At 36.9% G+C, this 22,765-nt stretch overlaps 1 protein-coding gene across 7 annotated transcripts in view; it reads left to right on the top strand.

Moving 5' to 3' along the window:
* Nucleotides 1–22,765, top strand: part of ZNF451 (zinc finger protein 451) — an 89,107-nt gene that overhangs the window by 9,097 nt on the left and 57,245 nt on the right. For 6 of the 7 annotated variants that reach the window (XM_019457507.2, XM_019457505.2, XM_019457499.2 and 3 more), the window contains one exon: nucleotides 914–994. In XM_019457507.2, the coding sequence (XP_019313052.2) occupies nucleotides 914–994 (81 nt within the window). Of the gene's footprint in view, nucleotides 1–913; nucleotides 995–2,500; nucleotides 12,567–22,765 lie in introns of those variants that run through there. The other variant, XM_019457509.2, reaches the window with a different exon arrangement.

The raw sequence follows: 22,765 nt of genomic DNA, 5'->3' as shown, positions 1-22,765 counted from the left end.
TCTTTTTTTCTTTCTTAATACCCATGTATTGTCTTGTATATATACTACAACACTACTCTCTTTGCTGCTGGTTTTTTTTGCATTATTTGACTGATTAATTACCCTGCATTTCCCACTCTCCATACTCATCTACATGATTAATTTTAAAGCACAGTACTCATGTTTTCCTTATCTTAGTATTTATTGATTCCCTCTTGCCTATGGAATAAAATCTAGGCTTTTAGGCCTAGTATTCAAGGCCTGATATATGATGCAGTTAGTATGGTTGGAAGCAGGATGGAGAAGAATCAGGTTTGATGTTTGACTATAGGAGTGGGAAATAAAGCCAAGCTGTTAGTCAGAGAACCACATGTTTTTGAGTCTGGTTATCTAACAGGTAATTAATACTCATCCCATCTAAAAAACATTGAATCATATCTGTGTCCTTATAGCACTAATTCCTTTATTATTAATAATCCTTCCTCGAAGAATAACATTGTCTTAATATTCTACCAAGGTTTAAACTCTTCCTTTTAGATCTTGTCATTAGTTTTTTTTAATGTTTATTTTTTATTTTTGAGAGAGAGAGATAACGAGCAGGGGAGGTGCAAGGGTGGGGGTGCACAGAGGATCTGAAGCAGGCCCCAAGCTGCTCTTAGCATCCCGATGTGGGGCCTGAACTCATGAAATGTGAGATCATGACCTGAGCCGAAGTCGGGCACTTTACCAACTGAGCCACCCAGGTGCCCCATCATCATTTCTTACTCATGTACTCTGAATATTTTTCTGTGTGTGTTCTAATTATTTTCTGGCGCCCATAGGCCGCCTCTTTAGAGGAATTCTTGCCAGTCCCAACAAAAAAAGTGATTGTTTTAAGTGACTGGTTTAGTTTGAATAACTACATGACTTGTTAATTTGCTTGATTGTTTCATAGGAAGGACCATTAAGACCTGTTCTGGAATACATTGATCTGATCAGCAGTGATGATGAAGAGCCTAGCACCTCCCATAGTGATGTAAGTACATTATATTTGATTTGCATTTCTTTCACTTTAGTCATTTAAGAGGCCTTGTCTAAGACAATTATCAAGTCAATGATGGCTGTGTTTAGGAGCTGTAGTACTTTAGTGAATGGTCCATTTCTATAGAATGAGCCATAGAAGGTATCCATTGAGTCCTTTGCCCAGAACATCTCCTACTTCCAGTTTTGTTTTTTACTTTCAGTGAGAATGTGAAAAGATAACATGATACAGCAAAGTTCTAAGACTTGAAGATGGTATCTGATAAAAGGGAAATGGAATAAAAACTGCAAGTGTTTTGGCTCCTTGTGCCCTTCTCCTTTCGTATCTCTCCTTAGGTGCCATGTATAACTGGATCCTTTTCTTCCAGAACCATGTGGCCACAGAAAGTTTGTTTTATCTTGGAAGAGAGGATGTGTGAAGATCCTTTAGAAAATGGAATGTGGGGAAGGGTTATAGGTGGTATAGTACTTCAGTTGTCATTCCTTTTAACCTTCTCTATTCCTCACATATTTAGGGTTTTTTTTTTCTCTTACCTGTGATTTATTGGTTGTGGGTTTGACCCTTAAACTAATACTTCCCTTACTCTGAGAACTAAACTAGCTGAGCCCTTTGTAGCAACCTTGTCTTTCTTTTGTCTTAGCCCGAGTTTCTATTAATGGGCTATTGTCTTGATGGATTGATGGGTTGGAGACTCCTGGCCAGAATACTTCTTGCTTTATGTTACAAGGGATTGAGACTTGGACTTGGAATCAGTATGCCTAGGTTTTAGCCTGAGCTTTACTCCTTAGTAATTTTGTGACTCTGGATAAATTAAGTAGCCTTTAATCTTAATTTCTTTATCAGATAATAATACCTACCTCACAGGGTTGTTGTGAGGACAAAATGAAGTGACAAATACATACTATGTAAGCTCCTTGGAAACTACAAACCATAAAGTAGGACTATGCAACTGGCAAGTTTTATCATTATTCATTTATGTTATTCATGGAGAGGGAACAAGAATCTTTAAAGGACTTAAAAGTGACTCTTCAATGGGGACTTTGAGAAATATTTTTGTGTGTGTGATTTTCAGTGGAACTTTTCCCAAGTTCTCTATACTATTATAAACTTCTACTTGTTGACTTACATACATTAGATGGGATTTTTAAAAAAAAGATTATTAATCACCAGTAGTCTCACCACCTCTTCTTGTCCTAGCAGAAGACTGAGCAGTAGGCTAAGATGGCACCAATTGAACTGGGCTTGTTTTTACTCTCTTTTTTAATAGAGTGCCAGATTATTGCCAGTAGTTGGTATTGGGTTTTGGGGGTAGTGAAGCTTGTGGCTTTGACTTCTATGATCCCCTTGCAGACCTGTAGTGGATTGCATCTTTCATTGTTGTTATAATAATTAAAAAAATTGAGTTCTACTTACTGGTCATGCATCTCTGCACTTGAAAGTTAACATATTAAAAGCATTTTTTTTTCTTCCTTGGTTTTCTTGTTCATGTGGATAACCCAGAGAATGCCTGAGTCTAAGGTGCCATCCTCTGAGAATCATCGCCCAGAAATGTGCTCTAGCTGCAGTGTTCCTCTTCCCATTGGAGACAGCAGCTCCTCCTCTGGGAGTTGCACCAGCAGTCCACAAAGGATAGTTTCTCAACCTTCTTCTGTTGAGAACCCATTGGAGAACCAGAAAAATGATCAAAATAATTCAGATATTAAGATTTCTGAGACAGAGACACTTAAACCATCACAAAATTATCAGACTCTGCCTTCATCTCCAGTTCTGGTCCCCCAAGAATCTTTGGCCTCTTCAGAGGTCAAGGAGGATTTACCTGTAGAGTCTTCTTCAGCTTCACAGCATGGACAAGATGCCATCCTTTATCTTCAGACACAGGTGGCTGAGATGTCACGAGTGATACGTGATCTGCAGTCTAGGAGCTGTTTTAGATTCCATCATTCTAGGCCAAGTGAGAACTCCTCAGTTCCGTGGGACATCTCCACCTCCAAGGATGAAAATTTATCTACGGTTGATGAAGAAGCTGACTGCAAGTCCCCCTCAGCTGATGACAAAGGGCAGCCAACTGATCCCAGTCAGTCTAGTTTCACAGGTCTTTTGAAAAGAATGGAACAAAGAGGTGTTATAAAGAGAGTAACGTTACAATCTGAAGCAGAATCATGTGAAGGGAAACCTGATTATGTGACCTCTAAGAAACGTTTGGTTCCTCCATTGCATCCTCTTCTGAGAATTGCCACCACTGAGGTTTTTAAAGACCCTGCTGATTGCCATCCTTCTTCCTTCATGGGGCACAGAGTATATCCTGTGGCCAAGGATACCTCTCCTTTCCAACCAAATCCACCAGCCGAGGGCCCTATTGTAGAAGCACTAGAGCACAGCAAAAGAGGAAGCACAACATCTCCTCTAGATTCTACCTCAAAAGAAATGGAGGTCATGGGTTGTAGATTCTACCATGCTGCTTCCATTGCAGCCCGAGCTGCTAGTTACATGGCCTATATGACTCAATATCAGCGTAAACTCTGGGAAGACATGGAGGATCTGGTTCATGACCCAGAGTTTGATCGTGGAAAAGCAAGATGTATAATATCGGATGGTATGGATGCCGGCCTTTGGCAGCTTTGTACTACTAGGGACATAATGGATTCTGTAGTCAGAGTTATGGCCATGGCAATAGACTACAGAAGACAAGCCTGGCTCCGACTTACATCTCTCACTAAGAAAACCCAGGAGAAGATCTCACACTTGCCCTTTGATGGTACTTCTCTCTTTGGACAAGATGTAAATGCTGTTGTTGCAGAAGAAAACAGTATAAAAGAAAATGATTATAGAGACCACAACAAATACTATAACCAACATCGATACTTTTATAGTCATGATCAGAAAGCACATTATCACAATAGAGGATATTCCAAAGGAGATTGGTACAAACCTCGAAACCACCCCTATAGATATAGAAAAAAGGGAGAATCTCCAGAACGCCATGGGTACAAGAATTAATAACCTGTTTGCATTCAGCAGTGTAGTCATCCAAGATCCTAACTATTTTACTTGTTCCTCCCCACTCAAACAGGATCTACAGGTAGGAGGTCACCTCAGAAAATAAATGCATGTCTGGAATTATCACGGCTAACATGTAATTCTAGACTTTTGAAATAGAGACTTATGTTTTATTGGCCAAGTGACAGTAGAGACTTCCATCTGAGTAGGGTTGGACAAACGTTTACCCATTATTTCTGGTCCAAAGTAAGTTCAGAGGAGGGTACTCAGGAATCTGAATCCTCTTGTGCTTAAAAAAATATAAATGATTTGTTCCTCAGGAAAATCTTACTGGTAAACTGAGGACTAGCAGATCTGGGGCCTGGAAATAACCTGCTACTGGGTCTCTGTTTACTAATGCCAGAGGCAAATCCTTCATTTTTATGTCATCAGTGCTTCCTTGTTCGGGCTTCACCTTGTCAGATCTCCACAAAATGACAAATCTGTTGTGCCCTGTTTATGTCAGGACGATCTGACTCTTCAAGAGTCCATACTACTCTCAAGCTCTCTCCCAGACTTCAGAATCAACCGTGCAACTCTGTCAAGAACTGGAATACAAATCAAATTTTGCCAAATCCAGTTTGCTTCCAGTAGGATGGCTAGATGTTACAGGTCTACTGTGGACACCAGCTGGAAAAAGACTTTCCTTCTTGTAACATCTCTAAAAATTTTCAAAGTAACTGTCCGTATCGAGACTGATGGCTACAGTGTCATTACCACTCAAAGCTACATGTGAGAGAATTCTTTTTATCATCATGGCCTAAGTCTTTGACCTGTCAAGCTCTCACATATAAGCAAGCTGTGAGACCCATCATGGTGTTCTCTCAGGATATTCTAGGCCTTTCACCAAGATGACCTTCTTAAACAAACCTACCTTCTAAACAGTTAAACTTTTTGAGCTTGATAATTCATCACTCTAAACACAAAAAGGAAATGTGCATTAGTGTCCTGGAAATAAAGGATGTTCTACAATCCAGGCATGCAAATCTGAACTCTTATAGGAGAATTCCAAACATGCCTGACAATCTGGTCCTCTTACTGTAATAAAGAGGGATGCCATCAAATAGATGATGTTGAGAATCCTTAAGTGTTAGAGTATAACTATGGATGTAGTAAAGAGAACATCTCATGCAGTTCTGTTTCTGGATATCTGTTTAAACGATAACATCCAGTAATGATTTCTTAAAAGTCTGAAATCAAGACTTCAGTAACATGTTCTTGGTTTATTGGTCCCTTATTCTAGTCAGACTCTTAATCATGAGAGACGACTTATCTTTTTGCTCCAAGTTGGTTCCATTAATAGTTCTTCACAATTCTGGAACTGGCAGCAGATACCTCAATTGTATATTCCACAGTATCTTTTTAATCTCAAGGCAGTGGCTGTGCAGTATACCAGTCCTTAGATCCTCGTTTTCGCAGCATGACTTCAAAAATGGAAGAAGTGTCAAGTTTGAGGGGTCAGAGTCCATCACCTAGTATTATTTGCTTGACAGCCCCCCAAAAAATTTTTGTCAACAGACTTAACATTTTGTATCTCCTTAGTTTGTAAAACACCTGCATTTTTTCATCTGCTTGGTCAAAATATTTTGGATCTACTGTTAGTGGAATATAACTGTTTTAGGGTTCATGTGGTTTCTATTTCTGCCGTAGTTCTTGCACAGTGGTGATTTATATTTTCCCTAGTGCCCCACTTTTTAATAGTTGAAGCTCATTCCCCCTCCATTGTAACTATATTCAGTACCCTTTTTACTACTTTTCTTCCTCTTTCTGATTGTTGAAGACGCAACAGAGGTTGAAGACTCAAATCCCTACTTAGAAGAAGTTAATTTATTTTGTCAGATAATTTCAGAGTACTATATTGGTCCCATTTGTAGATTAAGCTTAGCAGACTTGATAGAGGAGATGATCTTGCACATTTGGTCAAGTCATATCTAGACTTAACATTTACCTTGAAAGACACAAGGGTCTAAGAAATCATAAAGATTTTTATAGTTTGATATGTATCACATCAGTTAAGTGGTCTCATGTGCCCTTGACATGGCACTATATAGCTTCTTTTTTGAAAGGACTAGTCACAGGTGAATTCAGTGGAGAGAGAGACCTTGGAACTGTTCTATATGGCTGCACATAGTTCCGAGTTAGCTAAGGCTACTTTAATCTCCCACTTGTCCATTTCTCCCCTTTCTTCCCCTGAATCAGATAGTGGGTTACAAATTTGATGATTTTTGAGGTACTCTTACTTTCCAAAATCCGAATCAAAAAATGATATGTGAAGATGGGATTCTCTGAAACTGCTTTGGCACTTCCACTTAACACACGCCTCCTTTTAAAATTTTTGTTTTTAATTGTGGTTAGAGACAAGACAACATAAAATTTACCATCTTAACCATTTTTAAGTGTACAGTTCACTCGTGTTAGCTCTATTTACATTGTATAGCTCCTCAAATATTTTATAAAACAGCATTGCTGTTCTCTTCTTGTGTTATTTATGTTGCTCTGTAGTAAAGTTAAAATTGCATTACCACTCTCCAGTTGATAGACTCAAGCATCTCCAGAGAATTTTCCTAAAAGTGAAAAGAAATCCCCGAATTGTTGACTGGGTAACTTCTGAAAGGGATTTGGATTTGGCAGTTGAGTGGGGATTGTCAGAATGCAGTAAATGGGAACAGCTTTTAGCTATAGATCAGTCTCTTGACTGCAGAAGAAACAGTATTCTTAACTTGTTATTTAAAAATCTTTCTCTGGCATACTTGAATGATAATGGTGTTACAAAACTAAAAATGGGGACTTGTTGTAGGGAGACAGCCCCAATAGCATATGGAACTCACAATTAGATAGTAAGTTTTCTTACTGTGCCTGCCATGGGCAGAGCCTGCCACAAAAATTCTCCATTAGGTGAACCTGTTTAAATATCTCTAGGTTTTCGGGAAGCTTTGAGGTAATTGCAAATTTAATGATTTGGTATTCTCAAAAGGGATGTGTTTAATGATCCTTTTTCTTCAAAATGTTTTTTCTCAACTAGACATAAAATATATGTGAAGACAATATGATTTCTTGCAGTTACTGTGTACAGAGAAACAGTTTCCATTGTTATATGAAGTGCCTTTTTAAATTTCACCCTGCTTAAAACTTAACATTTTGGTGTCTTGCATATGTTGCTGGTGGTATTTATGTGAGTTCTGTACAGTTATTTTTTTTTTTTTTTGGAGTCTTATAGTTTATTCATCATCTGTACAATTGCACTATCTAAATGTACTCTCCTTCTGAATGTTCATTTGTTTTCTTGATAGCACTGTTGATCCATTTCAGAAGGTTATAGAGTATGCCCTTCCCCTTTATTTAAATAATGTTATGGTAGTTCTTTTTAGTTATTAATGATTGGCTCAGTTTCCTGGGCATTAAGGCAGCTTTGTTTTCTTTCTGCAGGTTCCAGGTTTTCTGATTGAGTCATTTGTCTATCTAACTTTGTTCTAAGCCATGGTAACACAACTTATATTTGATAAGTGGAAGTGTTTGCTTGGTAAGAAGAAACAAGGACTTTAGGAAAAGCAGTAGATTTCCTGATACTTTATCCTTTGTTGTCAGACGGTGTGACAACTTCCTTATCAATGTAATTGTATTTAAACTTTTTTTTTCTTACTGTGTGGCAGCTTCTTTATAATTCCATTTATTTACATAGCCCTCAAAATGACATTTTGAGGGGAGCATAAAGTCTTTCAGGATACTTGGATACTATTTAGTATGTTACATTAGTACTATACTAATAATTTACTGAATGATACCTAAGTGACCTGATTGATAATGTCCTTAAGGGTCCAGTACATCCAGGATAACCTCAGGTACTAAAAACAAGGAGGTTGGAATAGACACAATCCAGAATCCCTTCTAGCTATAAAATTGGATACAGAGTTAAATGACATGGATAAGTAGACTTAACTGCCACATTCACTATTCTTGAGGATGTAATTTAGTGGGGTTCTGATGAAGGTTAGAAATCATGGATTAGGTCTTTGTAGGAATAGTTTATAAAGGTTGCAATAATTGAAAACTTTTTTTTTCTTTAACGTGAGGCTTATCTTGCCCCAGACTTGCACTGCTTATGTTTCCTTGTCTTTTGAAATTTGCCATTCTTAATGTTAGTGGCTAGTCCAATAATGGATTGTGATATCTGTGTACATCTTAGGCATGTCATTCAGTTCGCCAGGTCCATTCTGTATAGTTTTCATTTGTGGATACACAAACCAATCCTTCCATTTTTCACTTAAAATATACAGGTGGAAGTTATCATTTAACTGATGATCGCTTTTGAATGCAAATCTTTTAGTTATTTTTCCAGAAATAAAGAGTTTTGTAAGCCATTAAATTTTTTTATGAAATTTCCCGTCCTGTACGAATGATGAAATACTGTTTTATTAAATCTTTTTTTTCTTATTGATTAGTGGGATAATATTTTTGTAATATTTTTGTCTTTTTTGTTTGCTTGACTTTATAGTAATGAAAACTTTTTTATAGTCGTGTTCGGTATCATTGAGTTATGTTATTACTGGAAATTATGTTTGCTTCCAGTGGGATATATCTGGAAGTGATCACAGTCCAACCATGTCCTTTTGATGTTATCATATCGGTTATTTCATTCTTTATTTGATCTTCTCCCTTATGTAACACATCTTTCTGGAAGGATGTCTGATCTTCCCCTAATCTCTTTGATGTAGATTATATTTTTTATTCTACCAGTAATTACTAGCCAGTATTTTGATGTGGCTTTGTATACTTAAATACAATGCCTTCAGCATTATTGTAAGAGATTTTCTAGTCTTCTTTTTTAATGTCCTTTTTTTTTAAAAGTAGCCAGTCCAGTCTCTGGAACTATTATTTTCTGGCTATTGAACTTTCATCAGTTTTAAATGCTTTCTCATTTAATAGTAGTATTTTCTCATTTTATAATTTTCACACAAATGTATTATTACATATGGTTTATGGCTAATTGCATCCTCTCATAAAAATTTTAAGCCCATTACCATGGAGTTATAGAACAGTGCTGACATATAGTGTATCTTAAAGTTAACTAGTTTTCTCCAGGTCTTAAGGGCTTTACATGTTTTATTGAGATAACTGTCTATTTCAAATGGTCTCTTGGATTTTCTGATGCCTTGTCAAGAATTCAACAAGAATTCTCAGGTTGTCTGTACTTTCTTTTAGGACTTTGGAGATCTCTCAAGTTGTATTGAGTTTTCTAATAATCCTAACTATGTTCTTTGGTAGAAGTGAAAGTAAATGCTTTATATCTAGTGGTATTTTAAATTTCTCCTTTGATCTTAAATGCTTCAGGTGTTATTATGAGTTCTGTTAGTAGTCTTCTTACAAGACCTACTTTGATATGCTGTTTTTTTCCCATGAGCTATCTATGTTTTCTGTTTTCTTTCATTGCCCATAAGAGTAGCTCTGTCACGTCATTGAGTTTGAAGGGCTACAGTTAGACCTCTTGTTAACTCCCACTTTTATCTATGATGGCTATTTTACACTACTTAGTGTGCATTTAACACTAATGTGCTATAAGAACTATCATGTTTGTGGTCCCTTTTATTTATACCACTTTTAATTTGTGGGGCAACAATGATGTGGACGATTGGGGGAAAACATTTTCCAAGTCACTAAATAGTCTTAAATTTTCAGTTACATTTTTTTGAACATATTTAATTACATTAAATATCCAGTTGTTAGGTGTGCAGCCCATTCCTTTCTGCCTTGGTTCTAGTCAGTTTTTTATTAACCTCATTTAGATTCTTAGCAAGAGTTGCATGCATGTTGGTCTTTGTCTAATGGCTTATAACAACTCCTATTTACATTTAGCAAAAATATATTTTGAGATCTTGAAAGCACCTTGATAGCCTTGAGTCTAACTATTGTCTTCCTACCTGGGAAGCAAGCAGAGGAGAAAATTTTCATTTATAGAGCTTACATTTACTAGGCTGTGTGCTAGAAGTTACAAGGCGTTCTTGAGGAAGAAATTCACTCTGATTTTGCAGATGAGGAAATGAAACATCATTAAACACCTTGCTCAATTGGTGAAACCAAGCTTTGAATATAGACTCTTCCTCCAAAGTCTGAATTCAGCATTATACTAGGCTGCCTCTATGTATTTTTCAAGGCTCTACTAAAGTCTTAACTTTTCTGATGAGCTAACTTGACATACACTAATCTTTTTCTTCCCTAAACTTTGTGTTTATGGTTGTACTCTCATCCCTTAGTATTTGATGTCTTATATTAACTAATTCCTGGTCATTTCATGTGTCAGACGAGAAACCCTAACCTCTTAGTTTTCCCATTGAGATTTCACTGTGGGACTAAGATTGTTCTTGATGCATGGTCATTGGCTTGTTTCATGTATTCCATTCATTTTCAGCACTGATCATTTTAGTCATGTTTTTTTTTTTCCTACCTTTTTTGTTTGTTATATCCATTTTGTTTCAGATATACACTTAAATTTTATTTATTTTTTTTTTTGCTGGCATCTTTAAGATATTGGCTAGGGAAAAAGGTGGAATGGTGCAACACACATGGTATTTAAATTCAAAGACCTTGATCCGAGTATTAGCAAGTCATTTATTATCTGAGCCTCAGTTTTCCTACTCTCAAATGAGGTAATGCGCAGAAGTACTTTGAAAACTCAAAAGTCAAATATAGATTTCTTTCATAGTTGTGCTGTTTCTACACACATTCATAGATATAACTGTGGGATGGTATTGGGTATAAGTACAGGTACATTTTAAGGTGTGTATTTAATAGCATGTAATAGTTCTTGTCATCAGATCATTTCCCCTTGTTTACAGTTTTTTAAGGCTCAACCATTAAGCTATATTGCAAACCCATCAATGGACTAAGTCATTGAAAGGCATATTTAAAGTAAAATAGTTGCTTTTCTCAAGTGCAAGCTAAGAAATGCTTATGATAATAAGAAAAGAATGTAGAATGAAGAGCTAGGATATGTAGGTACGTGTATACAGTTTTTGATGGATGCTGTTTTGTCACTTTGTGTCTATGTTGGCAACAAACTTTTATCATCATTATCAATATCTATGTGCAGGCAGGCACTGAGGAAGGTCTGGGGGTACTGGGAGTTCATAAGAGATGGTGTATTCTCACAAGAGAAGGAAATACCAATACAATGTAATTGTCCTGTTTAGAGGATTGTCTGTGATGAGGTTGGAACAAAAGAGGGCCATCTAGAGGGATCAAGGAAGCTTTTCTTACTTAGTAAATACTTGAGCTGGGGTTTGGAACATGCTTAGAGAAGAGCCAGTTGGACTAACGGAGAATCAGGAGCCAGGCATTGAAATGAATCAGTGCATACAAAGGCATGTGGAACATCACATCTGGTTTCAGAATTGTAAGGAACAGCCTTTATGGGGCACGGTTTGAGATGCAGCTGAAGAAAAAGGATAAATTACCATGAAAATGTATTGGTTCCTACTTATTCATAGTGTACCAAGTTTGTATAGCCGTTACTTGTAAGGTTATAGAAGTAGTCTGTCTGGAGTTCGCTTTGTACCATAGTCTCCTGTGGACATCTAGAACAATTCTTTTTCTTCTCTGAACTGAGCCAAAGGAGGGTTTTTGGTCAGTGCACCACCAGCCCCCAGGGATAGACAGCTCAAGCAGTGAGAAAGAACTGAGGCACCGGTAGAGAACAACTTTGAAGATGAACAGGATGATGACACTGAAGTGGAATGTTACATTATGGGTATACAGTTGTATACTTCATGACCTCCTATTGGCATTGTGTCCTTAGTGTAGCTAAATGTGGCTAATCTCCCTGTATGTTGGTTTATAGATAATTTGAGGGTGGATTTGGGGAAAATGAAGATATTTCTAAAAATGTTGCTTCATTGGAGTTTGGAGGTGTTGTATTGAAGAAAGACCTGTGAACCTTGTGCCAGTGGTATCTCCAGCAGCACCCAGAACACATTTTGTCAACTTCCTGTTTGTTTTTTCTCTGGTTTGGAGTTTCTTTTCTTGCTTTTGTTGCCACTTTGTCACCTTTTCTCTTTTCATAATTCATCCTTTTTCTTTCTGTGCCAGAGATATAGCAGTGGCACTCAGGGTTAAAGCTATAACTCCCCCTTTGCAGCTTCAGAGATATTTTAAAATTCCCGAGTTCCAAAGTTGTTTTTTTGTTTGTTTGTGGTCCTGTGCTGAAGGAGAATCTGTCATTCTTCCCAGGAAGGATTTTTATAAGTATAGATACTGGCAATTTACCGAAAAGACAATACAGGAAGAAGAATCTTACCTAACACGTTTGGTGGTTACTGGCCTTCTTAAATGAATAAAGTACTTTACAGAATGGGGTATATCTGTATGTATGTTTTTAAGTTTGCTCATATAAAGCAGATGTTCTGTGTACTTTGTATTTGTAAACAATAACCAGTTGGGGGTGGGAAGATGATTGCTTTGTATAAAAGGGTTGTTTTCTGGTTCCAAAGCTTTGCTGCTGGAGATGGTAAATAAATATTGTACTGCTTTGCTGTGTTTATCCCTTCTGCTCTGTCTGTATTTGAATATAAAATTCTTGAGAAAAATTGTTGCTTTTCAAAATGTTATTTTGGGGTATGGTTTGAGCCATAGGTTGGGCAGAAGAGGCTTCTGGTAAACAGAACTTCTGGGAGTACAAACTTCAGACCGAACTGCGGACCCCGGCTTTAGAATGAGCAATAATAAGCAGGCTTTGGAATTTGAGTTTGTATTAAATAATGCAATTGTTTCAGGAATTCTTTTAAAATTAATTGCATTCGTCAGATGGATAGATAATATGATGATTTGCAAAGTTAATTACACTTTCGCATTTGATTGCTTCTTTGAGCTTTTTTAAAACTTGGAATCCCTTATAGAGGATAAGGATAATGGCCAGAATAATCATTCTCCAGTTAACACCCCTCTGACTAGTTTGTGCTAGCTGGTATTCAGGAAGGATGCTGTAACAACAAATAAACCTCTCCCTTGGATTGTTCTCTATATCCCCTCTCCCTAATCTTCTTCCCCCCCCCCCCCCCACCTCCTACAAAGCTCATCTTTCCTTATTACTGGCTTTTCTGTAGCCAAAAAAGCACCTTTGGTGTGTCAGATAGGGAACTGGGTTGTTGTGATCACCTCTCTGGATAACTATTTTTACAGTGCTTTCTCCTAGCTTACATCATCCTGTAAGGAGTGAGAATTAGTCCATTTCACAGAGTGCTCCATTGGCTATATTCATTATTTCCATTAAAAAAGTAATTTTGTATAATGCCAAATTTGATAGTTACGCAACAACTAAAATGCTTTTTAGAGATTGGTGATTTTAAAATATGTCAGTTGCTCATTATAAAAAAGCCTCAAAATGATATAATGCCACAAACTATTATAAAATGATAATTTCTTCTGTGAAGCCCTGCCTTGTTCAGTATTGTTTCTAGAAAATGCTTTACAAAAGCAGATTTATTCTTTTAATTCTGTATTTCCTTTAACTTAATCTTGGCAAATATTTCTAGAAAACTGACTTAATGGCAGTAAGAAGCTCAACTTTTGGGTGAGCAGATGAATGAAGAGTAAAATGGAAAATCTGCCTGTATTTAATATTTTAAAAACATTCATGAGACCTTAGAAAAGTTTTATTAAATGGATTATAGCCTGTTTTCTCAGCATTCAGTGCCAAGTCCAGTTCTTAACTACCAAAGGGGAGTTGGCAAGTATATGGCACTTGGCTTCTTAAACTATAATACACTGAAGGATTGAGTGAATGGTCCAAGAAATGGGCATTTGTAGATGAATTTTGAAAGAAAACCCACCTGTGAAATTCAAGTTATAGTTAAAATTACTTGTGGGACATTGTTAGCTTTCTTGCGAATAAATATGTATATTTAGAAATTACCTTGGTCATTGGAAAAGTTAAGAATGTTGCTTTCTATTTTTATATTCCAAAAAGAAAAAGAGGACGGTCAGGTTTAGGCTAAATAAACTAGTATTTTTAATTTGACTAAATATACTTTTAATAATTTACACTTAAAAATACAAATGGGTATGGGTACTTCATAATTTTTTTAAAGCATACATGTATTTTGCTTTTTGCTTTAAAATAGTAATGGTGTTTGACATCAAAACTGTGTAAAATACACTTTCCTGATAGCCCTTAAGTCTGTTGAATTGAATATGACTTACCTTAGTTATGATTAGTATCTTTTTCTGTTAGGTTTGGAAAATAATGTTATCTTGTCATTGGATTTCTTAGAGGGAAAAATCTGGAGGAAAAGAAAAGTTAAATACAATTTACTAACAGATTATGTTGCTTCTAGATACAGAATTTCCATCTACCTTTATAAAGTATAAATGTTAAACTTCTATTTTTGTAAGGGATTAATTTAAACCAGATCTATCATTCCCAAACAAAAGAGTGAGATCCTCAGTTCTTTTTGTCTTTATGCTGTCTTGTTTGTTAAAAATTGAAATTTTATGGGGCACCTGTGTGGCTCAGTCAGTTAAGTATCCTACTCTTGATCAGGTTCAGGTCTTGATCTCAGGGTCGTGAGTTTAAGCCCCATGTTGGGCTCTGCACTGGGCGTGAAGTCTACTGAAAAAAAAAATTGAAATTCTGTAAATAATTTTATTACATGTGCTCACTGTACAAATACTAGGAAATAGAGATAAAACGGGAAAAAAAACCTTTCCAGACAGAAAGAAACAACTGCTATTAAGATTTGATTTATAGCTTTCTAGATTTTACTTAACATATTTTATTTAACAAAAGACAAAATTATTTTCACTTAAATACAAGTTAGGGAAAAAAGACATTGAAATGTATATAGATGATAACTTCATTGATCGGCGGTATTGTGCCATTTCGTCATTAATTTGCCTATTTAATGATAGTGTATGATTTTATAGTTCACATAGATGTTTCACATGAATGTTAGAAATTTTAATAGTATCCAGGAAATCTTAGCTCATTAAACTTGACTAGTAAGTGAAAGTATTAATTACTTTGGTGAAAATTTTTTCCAAATAGTAGTCACCCTGGGTGTGACTCCTCATGATCTTTTATGATCAGGATTGTGAGTTCATGATCAAAACTAATTTGAAGTTCAACTGAACTGATTTTGAGGTGGTTATTGGCCTGTAGCAAAAAGAAAAATCAGGATAGTGCAGCTAGTTTTTCACAAGGCTAAATTTGTTTAATATGAGACTATTAAGGGAAATTTTAAAGAATCAGCCTGAGGTTGTGTCTTTACTCGTAAGAAATGGTGACCATTGATATTAGTTCCTTTAAAATGCCCTTACTTGGGCTGCCTGGGTGGTTCAGTCAGTTAAGTGTCCAGCTCTTGATCTCAGGTCTTGATCTCAGGTTCCTGAATTTGAGCCCTGCATTGGGCTCCACACTGGGCATGAGCCTACTTTAAAAAAAAAAAAAAAAAAAATGTCCTTAGTTGACAAAATAAGGGACTCCTATCCCAGGCTTTGCTTTTCCCTCTGCCCCCAGTTATGTTGACACATTGAATCCCATTATTACGGATTAGATCTCATAAGAGATTCTTCCTTTCTTGCCCAAGTTATACCTTACTTCTAGCTTGGAATTTTTGCTATAACTCAACTCCACTACATTAAAACATAAACATTTTGTCCTCAAAAACAAAAGTCTTACTTTCACCTGTGCAGGCATTCCTTGGAGATTTTGCAGGTTTGGTTCCAGACCACCACAATAGGACAGATGTTAAGTGTGCAGTAGTAGTATGTCTAAAAAAATATACATACCTTAATTTAAAAATATTGCTAACAAATGCTAACCATCATCTGAGCTTTCAGTGAGTTTTAATCTTTTTTCTCGTCTTGCCTCGATGATGATGGCTTCTGACTGACCAGGTTGGTGGTTGCTGAAGTTTGTGGTGGCTGTGGCAATTAATATAAAATTACAGTGAGGTTTGTTGCTTTGATTAAGTTTCAGAAACAATCTCTCAAGCGTGGTAATATTCTAAATCCTTTGTTGTCATTTCAACAGTCTTCACAGCATCCTCACAAGAGTAGATTTTTTTTTTTTTTTTTAAGAGTAGATTCTATTTCAGGAAATCTCTTTGCTCATTGATAAGGAGCTCCTCATCTATTCAAGTTTTATCATGAAATTACAGAAATTGAGTCACATCCTCAGGCTCTACTTCTTGCTAATTCCGGTTCTCTTGCTATTTCCACCACATCTGCACTTCCTTCCTTTTTCCCGGAAGTCTTGAACCCCTTAATGTTCTCCAAGAGGGTTGGAATCCATTTCTTCCAACTCCTCTTAATATTGATATTTTGACTTCTTCCCATGAATCACAAATGTTCTTAATGGCCACTAGAATGGTAAATCTTTCCGGAAGGTTTTCAATTTTCTTTGCCCAGATCTCTCAGAGGAATCACTATGTATGGAACTATAGCCTTACAGAATAAATTTCTTAAATAATAATAAGACTTGCGAGTTGAAGTTGTTCCTCAATCCATGGGCTATAGAATGTGTGTTGTGTTAGCAGGCATAAAAACAACATGAATCTCACTGTGTATCTCCAACAGAGCTCTTGGATGACCAGGTGCATTGTCAGTGAGCAGTAATATTTTAAAGGAGTTCTTTTTCAGCAGTAGGTCTCAACAGTATGCTTAAATTCAGTAAACCATGATGTAAACAGATGTGCTATCATCCTGGCCTTATTCCATTTATAAAGCACAGGCAGAGTAAACTTAGCATAGTTCTTAAGGACCTTAGGATTTTAGAATGGTCAATGAGCGTTGATTCCAACTTAAAGTCACCAGCTGCATTAGCCCCTAACGAGAGTCAGCCTGTCCTTGGAAGCTTTGAAGCCATGCATTGACTTCTCTCTAGCTATGAAAGTGCTAGATATTATCTCCTTCCAATAGAAGGCTATTTCATCCACATTGAAAAGCTGTGGCTTAGTGTAGCCACCTGCTGCTTCCCCTTGCACTTCGCTGTTCACTGAGACAGCTTTCCTTTTCTTTTTTTTTTTTTTTTTTTTTTTTTTTAAACGTTTATTTATTTTTGAGACAGAGAGAGACAGAGCATGAATGGGGGAGGGGCAGAGAGAGAGGGAGACACAGAATCGGAAACAGGCTCCAGGCTCTGAGCCATCTGCCCAGAGCCTGACGCAGGGCTCGAACTCACGGACCGCGAGATCGTGACCTGAGCCGAAGTCGGGCGCTTAACCGACTGAGCCACCCAGGTGCCCCTGAGACAGCTTTTCTTAAGCCTTGTGAATCAACTAGCTTCAAACTAGCTTTTCTTTTTCCTCACTTAACCCTTCACAGAATTGAAGAGAGTTAGGGCTTTGCTCTGGATTGGGTTTTGGCTTAAGGGAATGTTATGGTTACTTTGTTATGGTTGCTTTGATCTGTCCATACCACTAAAACTGTCTTCATATCAGCAATAAGGCTGTTTTGTTTTCCTATCATTTGTTTGTTCACTAGAGTAGTACTTTTAATTTCCTTTAAGAACTTGTCCTTTGCATTCACAACTTGCCTTTTTGGTCCAAGAGGCCAAGCTTTCAGCCTATCATGGTTTTCAGTATGCTTTCCTCACAGAGCTTAATCATTTCTAGCTATTAAAGTGATAAATTGTGCAACTCCTCCTTGCATCTGGACACTTAGTGGCTATCATCAGGTTATTAATTGGCCTAATTTCAATATTTAGGTCTCAGGGAGTAGGCCTAAGGAAAGAGAAAGCGACAAGGGAATGGCCAGTCAGTGGAGCAGTCAGACAACGTTTACGCAATCTTTATGTGTAGTTCATGGCACCCCAAAACAATTATAGTAGTAACATCAAAGATCACAGATCGGCATAACAAATACAATAGTGAAAAATTTTGAAATTTTGCAAGAATTACCAGAATGTGACAGGCATAAAGTGAGCAAATACTGTTGGGAAAATCACATTGATAGACTTACCGGATGCAGGGCTGCCACAAACCTTCAATTTGTAAACGTTGTATCTACGAAGCACAATAAAATGAGGTGTGCCTGTCTGTGCTTAACTTTCATGGATATGTGTACTCAGATTTAACCCGTATTCTTAATCTGACTGCCATTTCTAGGACACAACTCAAATTTGCTTTGTATAAAACCCAAGTCTTAGATAAAAATGTAAAGAATATACCAGAGGATATAAGGAGTTCATAGTGTCCAGGGTGAGCAGAAACAGGATCACAGAGAGAGGCCATATTAGCCTGGCTTCTGAGGTTCTGGAACAGCTTTTCTTCCTGTACCCAGTGTGTCCCTTATTTTGTAACCTTCTGACTCCTGATCACCCACAGATTTTTTTGTGTGTGTCAGACTGGGATTTTAACCATACCTCTGGTTCCCAATTAAAAAACAAACAATATTCTTCATAAATTTTTTTCCATGGTCCCTGAACTAGGATATGCCTTTTAACATTTTCTGACTTGACAACTTTCTTCTTAATTCTATGAAAACCCCACACAACTTCCGCAATGGGAGAGGAGAGGGTATGGAAGAAAAACTGATGCAGAGAATGATCTAAAATAGAGGCAAACAGACTCTCCCCCTCCCCAGTGTATCTCTTGAGACCGTCATATTCTTCTCCCAAAAAATAACTGGGTAGCATTTTCTTGCAGATTATTTGCTGTAACCCTGGACTCAGTAGTATTCTTTAATAGTTTCTAATATGGAAGTTAATCCAGGGTGAGCACAGCAAGTGCTTCAAGAAAGATGGCTCTGAAGATCCTATAGCTGCTAACATTTTATTCTTTTTGTTTTTTCTTTTTGGCTTAAAACAACAGAAATTTATTCTCTTACAGTTCTGGAGACTAGAAGTCCAAGTTTGGCCAGACCAAGCACTCTCTGACCACTCTAGGGAAGGGTCCTCACCTCTCTCCTCACTTCTAACGGTGGCCAGCAGTCCCTGGCTTGTAGTTTTGTCACTCCTGTTGCTGCCTCTGTCTCCCATGACATTCTCCCTGTGTGACTTAGTCTCTTCATGTGGCATCATCCTCTCTGTGTCTTTATTCTTACCATTCTTACCTTTGAGAGCCAATTCCATTTCTAGCTTGAGAATTTACATATCTGAAAGTCAGACCATAGAGAAATTCTAAGGACCTAAATGCTTATTAATACTACAGGCTTTGGGGAAGATTGGCAAATCTGGCCTAAGAAGAACACTCCTAGAATTTTGTGACTTCACGTTAAATAACAATTCAGTATTTTGTCACTAATGGAATGGTGGAGACTCCCACACCTAAGAATATAGTGGCCCCTTTTCATCTTAATTCTACAGAAACATTTAATACACTTTCGTCTATCCTGAAATGAGTTCACTTTCTGCCCATGTTCCTGACAAATAACACTATAGTTTTGATTCTGCTTTTGAATCAGTAACAAGGTGGCCTGCAGTAAGTTTTTTTTCCCCTTGCTTTTTTCTGATAAGTTAAAATATATTTCCGAACATATTGATTCTTTGAATTACCTGTTCTATTTTTGTGCAAAATAAGGTCTTCTGCGACCTAATAGGCAAAATCCCTAGTATGTGTTTTAATATCAGTCATCTCTGGTTTTCCAGTGCATGTGTGTTTTCCCAGAACCATAGAAGTATGTAATTCAGTAAGATCTAGAGGCTGCCCCTCATCTTGAACCCCTAAAAATGGAAATTCAAAGGATTTGGCTTCCTAGAGTGAGTGTGTGTTCATAAATAACCCATTACTCATGCCTGGCTTAAACCAGCAACCGTGATCCCGAAACCTAAGTTGTGATGGAAAAATATATGAGTATCATCCCCTGCCTCATATAATTAATTTTTGTCATTTAAAAAAAATTTTTTTTTTTTTAACGTTTATTTATTTTTGAGACAGAGAGAGACAGAGCACGAACGGGGGAGGGTCAGAGAGAGAGGGAGACACAGAATCTGAAACAGGCTCCAGGCTCTGAGCAGTCAGCACAGAGCCTGACGCGGGGCTCAAACTCACATACCGCGAGATCGTGACCTGAGCCGAAGTAGGACGCTTAACCGACTGAGCCACCCAGGCGCCCCTAATTTTTGTCATTTTAAATGGCAGAAGTCTCAAAGTTGAAGTTCACTCTTTCTCTGGCTGCCATTCATTCCTTTTTAGCTACTCCTAGCAGATTGTCTTTCATATCTACTTATGTGCTTTCAATATAGGTAGCCAGAGGTGGGGTTTTTGGGGCTTGGGGTTTGTTTTTTTTTGTTTTTAAGAAGAAAATAGAAACTTTCCCCTTTGAGGAAAAGAAGGAAAATAAACTCAAATGTCTTTTGTTTTCAGTATCAGAGCTGTTAGGTTTTTTGAGTCCTTCAAAGTCATGAAAGATTAAATAAACAGATCAGAGTTAGCTGGGAATCACAGAAGTAATCTTTTGATTGATATCGTCAGCTAGTTCATTAAGTGTTAACGTAGGCTACTGATAACTAAATATAGGAAAAATAATTTTAGCAAACAATAATACCAACAGTCTTTATTTGTTCTCCAAAAGGTAATGTTCTAGGACTAGAGACTAACTTTAGAATGAGGTTGAAGAGATCTAAACAAATGTATAAGTGCTGATTAAAGGTACTAAACAATTTATCTTCCTAGCTTATGAGCATAGTTTGAATGGAGTAAAATTCTTACCTATATTTTGTGACTAATGGATTACTAAAAATTTTTCCAGTTGGATATATAATCTGTTTCAGACTTTAATTTTCAGCTAGTTTTCTGCCCAGCATATGTTCAAAAATTTTTTTAAGTTTATTTATTTATTTATTTTGAGGTAGCACACAAGCAGGGGAGGGCCAGAGAGAGAGGAGAGATCTCAAGCAGGCTCCACACTGTTAATGTGGAGCCAGATCAGGGCTTGAACTCACAAATCATGAGATCATGACCTGAGCTGAAACCAAGAGTCAGATGCTTAAACCAACTCAGCCACCGAGGTGCCCCGAGAGTGTATTTATAATTTATAATGTAAAGCAGAGAATCCTTAATTGTGCTTTAAAGGAAACTTTAAGAAGAATAAATATTATGTAAAATCTTCCTGAATGAGTATAACCTCAGAAGTATTTCAGAATGGTTATTTTGTAGTGGCCTAGGAAAAAGTAAAATGATAGTGAACCATCAATTCAAGGGTAGCTCTTCCTGCATTAGAATTACCTTAATCCAGAACATGGCCTTCTTTCTGTCCCCAGAATTGTGATCCAACAACATATTTTTATAGGTAAACCCTAATTTATACCTTGTCTACCTTGTGTTCATGTGACCTTAGTTTACTTAACCTTCCAAGCACAACTTTTACTAGAGTTTAAAACCTAAAAAGTGTATCTGTTAGGAAAACTAACATACTCTAGGCCCATGTTTGATTATCATTAACTTCCTTAAATTAAAAAATTCTTTTAGAATCTACTCTAGATTTCCTTCTCAAGGTAGTATTTACATTTTAAATAAAGAAATATTATTTTTGTCTTCCCAAAGAGTAAATTTTTGTTTTTAAGACAGGTAAATATGTCTTTACTAAAGGATCAGAGCTCTGATAAAGATTTTTGTGACTCTTTTTCTAATAAGCTGCATTGTTCTATGCCTTGTAAAAGAATATTTTGGTGAAGTTAGGAGAATGTCATCTATTACCTGGTACAAGGGTATATGTAGGCTGGCCAAGTGGTCAGAAGTCAGCTGGAACTACTTGTACCCAAAGTGATTCTGTGAGCATTCCTTGTTGCAAGGATGCAGCTTCATATTGAAAATACCATTTTGACCTTCTTATGTATACTCCAGTGTAACTTTTGTGTACTTGGAAAGTCACACTTGGTGTTTGACATGGTTGATGATGCAACTCTATCCCACTGTATATAAAATTTGGGTTGCACATAAATGACTGATTTGCCTACAGAGTGATACAGAGTAACCCAGTCTTTCTAGTAGAAAAAAAATTTAATAGACTTTATTTTGGGGGGAAGTTTTAGGTTTACAGCAAAACTGGGAGGAAGATAGACAGAGATTTCCTGTATACTTCCTGCCCCTGCACATGTACAGCTTCCCTCATTATCAACATCCCCCAGCATAATGATACATTTGTTATAGTGAGTGAACCTAGAGTGACACATCATTGTCACTTAAGTTCATAGTTTACATTAGGGCTCACTATTAACGTACATTCTGTGAGTTTATAAAAATTTGTGATAACAGGTGTCCCCTTTATAGTATCATACAGAATAATTTTACTGCCCTGCAAATCTGTACTCTGCCAGCTCATCCTCCCCTCTCCTCAACCCTGGGCAACCACCGATCTTTTTTACTATCACCATAGTTTTGCCTTTTCCAGAATGTCATATAGTTGGAATCATACACTATGTATAGCCTTTTCAGATCGGCTCCTTTCATTTAGTAATATGTATTTAAATCTCCATGTCCTTTCATAAACTGATGGCTTTTTTTGTTTGTTTATTTGTCGACTCATTTCCTTTCAGCACTGATATTCTATCATCTGGATGTTCCACAGTTTATCCATTCACCTACTAAAACACATATTGGTTGCTTCCAAGTTTTGGCATTTATGAATAAAGCTGCTACAAATATCTAATTACACAGGTTACTTCGCCTCTAACTACTATATATTTGCGTGTTCATTTTTTATTTTTTTTAATTATTTATTTTGAGAGAGAGCACTAGCAGGGAGGGGCAGAGAGATTAGGAAAAAGAGAGTATCCCAAGCAGGCACCACACCAGCAGCACC

This window comes from Panthera pardus, unplaced genomic scaffold (assembly GCF_024362965.1).
Source record: "Panthera pardus isolate Hobbes unplaced genomic scaffold, ASM2436296v1 HiC_scaffold_17, whole genome shotgun sequence".
Lineage (NCBI taxonomy): Eukaryota > Metazoa > Chordata > Mammalia > Carnivora > Felidae > Panthera > Panthera pardus.
Note: the sequence above shows the minus strand (reverse complement) of the source record. Positions and strands in the feature narration are given on the sequence as shown.